This window comes from Oncorhynchus tshawytscha, linkage group LG08, assembly GCF_018296145.1.
Source record: "Oncorhynchus tshawytscha isolate Ot180627B linkage group LG08, Otsh_v2.0, whole genome shotgun sequence".
In the NCBI taxonomy this organism is placed as follows: Eukaryota; Metazoa; Chordata; class Actinopteri; order Salmoniformes; family Salmonidae; genus Oncorhynchus; species Oncorhynchus tshawytscha.
This window is the reverse complement of record NC_056436.1, coordinates 64,972,397-64,975,775: the sequence shown is the minus strand read 5'-3', so window position 1 is coordinate 64,975,775 and position 3,379 is coordinate 64,972,397. Positions and strand designations below refer to the sequence as shown.

Below are 3,379 nucleotides of genomic sequence, written 5' to 3'. Positions count from 1 at the left end.
GCCAGTGTATACAGTTTAGTTGTTGGGTTGTTCATTTACATTTCATGTAAATGTGTACAGAAATATGGGACCGTTAGATACTAATAGTTACAGTAACAAAAGAAGCAACAGAGCTTTAATGTTCTGTCTAAATATCAACCCTTCACAAGAATCTCTCTCATTGGTCAAGCTGTATTCCAGCATACACAGTCTCCTCCCGCCCCTCAGGTCTGTCTCTCTCTGTGGTTGGTCTGGAACCCTTCAATACTACAACCTGTCCATACTCCACATCCTCTGGAACCTCCCTGTGTTTCTCCATCTTCTTTAGAATATTGATGTCAGCATATTCCAGTTCTGGACTCTCATCAGCATCTGTGGGGACTCGGGAGATGTGACATGAGTGTTTGGAGGGGAATTGACTACTGCACAGATCATTTGTAGACAATTACACTTTGAGGGTCAAAAGCCTACTTAATGGCCCAGTGCAGTCCAAATAATGTGTTTGCTGTGTTTTATATCATATTGTACAACAGCTGATGAATATAACACTGTAAAAGTATGACAACATAATTTCCTGATAGTTGTTGGTTGACAATACAATCTGCACATGACCTTCTATTCTGCAGGTTTGCTTGGGAAGGAGTTTCGGCTTTCCATGGTGACCTCACCATGTGGTAAATTAGTTAATAGACCAATAACAAAAGACTTCCAATCCTCTCTGCCAATAACAGCTAGTTTTCAGTTGTCCACTTCCCACTTAGACCAGTCCCAGACAGACCTAGGAAAATGTTTGCTAAAATGCTATTTTTGCCCATTTGAATAGCAATCTATTAGAGTAAGGTACTTAATTGTTACCCAGAAATGATTTGATATTGATATAAAAACAGCTGCATTGGGGCATTAAGCATTAATGTTGATTCACATAGATTCACATAGTTCACATGCACTTGGCCTATCTGTAGATCTGGAAATAGCCCTATTGAAACGTATCTAGGCCAACACTATGTGAAGTAGAAAAGCCCACATAAAAAGTTCTAAAGTGAGCAATAACACTGAAACAACAGTCACATGAGCTGACTGAATGTGGTATCAATCGGTGTACTGTACATAGTACTCTTTGTTTTTTAGATCTGTCACACGACTGACCTGGAATCTGTGAAGGTGTCCTCCTCTTGTGAATACAGTAAGGTCCCACCACCACGGTTAGGACCAGGACCACAGCTACTAGTGAGCCTATGACAGTCCCATAAGATTCTCCTGCATGATAAGCTGGAGAGAAATGAGGGAGAAGCATGAGGGTTAATGTATGTAAGCTGTCAAAGGAGCATTTTACACCCCAAAAACATTTGTTCATATATTTATCATTAGTCCATGTTTGACACAGACCCTCACAAATGCATGTCAACATTCAAGAAGCCTTTAGCTTCTTTGGAAGATTCTTATTTGGCTAAGAGACATTAACTTTTTAGCTCCTCACCTCCAATTATCAGTTGTACTCCTCCTGTGCTCAAATGTGTTCCATTTGAATAATAGATTTCTAAGACATATTCACCAGAATCACTCTTTTCTGTGTTAGATATCCTAAATGTTCCGATGTTGATAAAGAACTCTGATCTAGCTTTAATGGAGTCATGGATTATCACTGTGTTGTTTTTCATTGTGAATATCTTTATACTCGCACCAGTGGGGTCTTTTTTGAATATTAGTTCAGACCCTGTGGCATTATTCATCAGCTGAAGATAGACAGTTTCTCCCAGAGCTCCATGACATGACATGTTCTGTCTAGCATCACAGGATTTCTCCTCTGTGCCTGAGGAAAGAAGGAGAAAAGGACACTTTTGTTGATAATGATTACTGTTATTCTTCATCTGAAACTCTAATAAAATGTTATTTTGTGACATGAATTGCCAGCATCTCACTGCTGGCTTGCCTCTAAAGCTAAGCAGGGTGGTGTCACGACTTTCGCCAAAGTCGGTCCCTCTCCTCATTTGGTGGTCGCCGATCCACTTTTCATTTTCTATTTGTTTTGTCTTTGTCTTACACACCTGGTTTCAATCCCCCAATTACTTGTTCAGTATTTAACCCTCCGTTCCCCAATGTTTGTTTGTGAGTAATTGTTTGTATGTAAGACGGTCCGTTGTGTGTTTTTGTATTATATTTGTCTATTTTGAGTAAATTACGTTTATCTGCTGTCCTGCGCCTGACTCCTCTACACAAGCTACACACAGACCACATTACAGTTGGTGCCTGGATGGGAGACCAGATGCTGCTGGAAATGGTGGTAGAGGGCCAGTAGGATGCACCTTGTCCTCTAGTCTATTTTTTTATATACATATCCCAGTGCACCAGGGCAGTGATTGGGGACATTGCCCTGTGTAGGAAGCTGTCTTTCGGATGGGACATGAAACAAGTGTCCTGATTTTTTGTTGTCACTAAAGATCCCATGGCACTTATCGTAAGGGTAGCAGTGCTAATCTCAGTGTCCTGACTAAATTCCCAATCTGGGCCTTACCATCATGGCCACCTAATCATCCCCAGCTTCCAATTGGCTCATTCATCCCTCCTGCTCTACCCTGTAACTGTTCCCCAGGTTGCTGCTGTAAATAAGCTTGCTTGTGAGGTATTAAAGCCATCAAACATGATGTGCACTGTGATAGGCCTATTACACTGATTTATGTCTGTTTCTTTTCTCCTCATTATAACACAGCATTGTACTCTGCTGTAATTATTCAGTTACCCTTTATAACACTGCCTTATTATTAGAACATACATGACCTCCATAGACAAACAACTGTAGCCTCTTACCATTAGAGAGTCCAGTTAACATCACCAGGAGTCCAAACACCACAAGCATGTTGTCTTCACAAGGGCCAACCACTGATATGTGTTATATATGTTGGCAACTATAGATTCACGACACAAATCCCAAACTCAGATGCCAAACTCAATCAACCTTCCACATCATGTGACTGGGATGTTTGAGCAAAACACACGATAGATTGTGTCACTTCAGGGATGAAAAAGGAAGTGTTTGAACACAGTCTTGATCTCACTTCTTTATTTCACAGACAAATGCATGACTATGTTATAAACAATAAGGCATTAAATAAGATACAACAAGAAGTAAGATACACCACACACACAAGTGAACAAGAGATCTTGAGACAAGATTTGCTTTGAGAGCTAAAAGAGGAAATGTGATACAGAAGAAATTGTCACACAGTCTTTGAGGACTTTGTATTTCAGACCGAGCCCTGTGGTAGGTCCATGTCAAATCTATACTGTAAGTTATTTAGTAAACACTATGCCCTTTATACAGCTGTGTCTGTTGCTAGTCTCAAGTGCTAGTTTAACTGTCGCAAGAAAGGTTGAGAAACAATGTTACACCACACAGGTCACG

The 3,379-nt window shown here is 40.4% G+C and overlaps 1 protein-coding gene across 4 annotated transcripts; it reads right to left on the bottom strand.

Moving 5' to 3' along the window:
* Nucleotides 1–2,994, bottom strand: LOC112256101. Of its 4 annotated transcripts, none has more exons than XM_024429090.2 (4): nt 2,785–2,994; nt 1,457–1,789; nt 1,126–1,248; nt 1–360 (listed from the first exon to the last, which is right to left on the bottom strand). In XM_024429090.2, the coding sequence occupies exons 1-4, from the start codon at nt 2,831–2,833 to the stop codon at nt 158–160; spliced, it is 708 nt and encodes a 235-aa protein (XP_024284858.1). In that variant the 5' UTR covers nt 2,834–2,994; the 3' UTR covers nt 1–157. The 4 variants fall into 4 exon arrangements, with proteins under 4 accessions (XP_024284858.1, XP_024284860.1, XP_024284861.1 ...); XM_024429092.2 differs by having other exon boundaries at nt 1–351; nt 2,785–2,992; XM_024429093.2 differs by having other exon boundaries at nt 1,661–1,789; nt 2,785–2,990.
* Nucleotides 2,995–3,379: the final 385 nt, after the last annotated feature.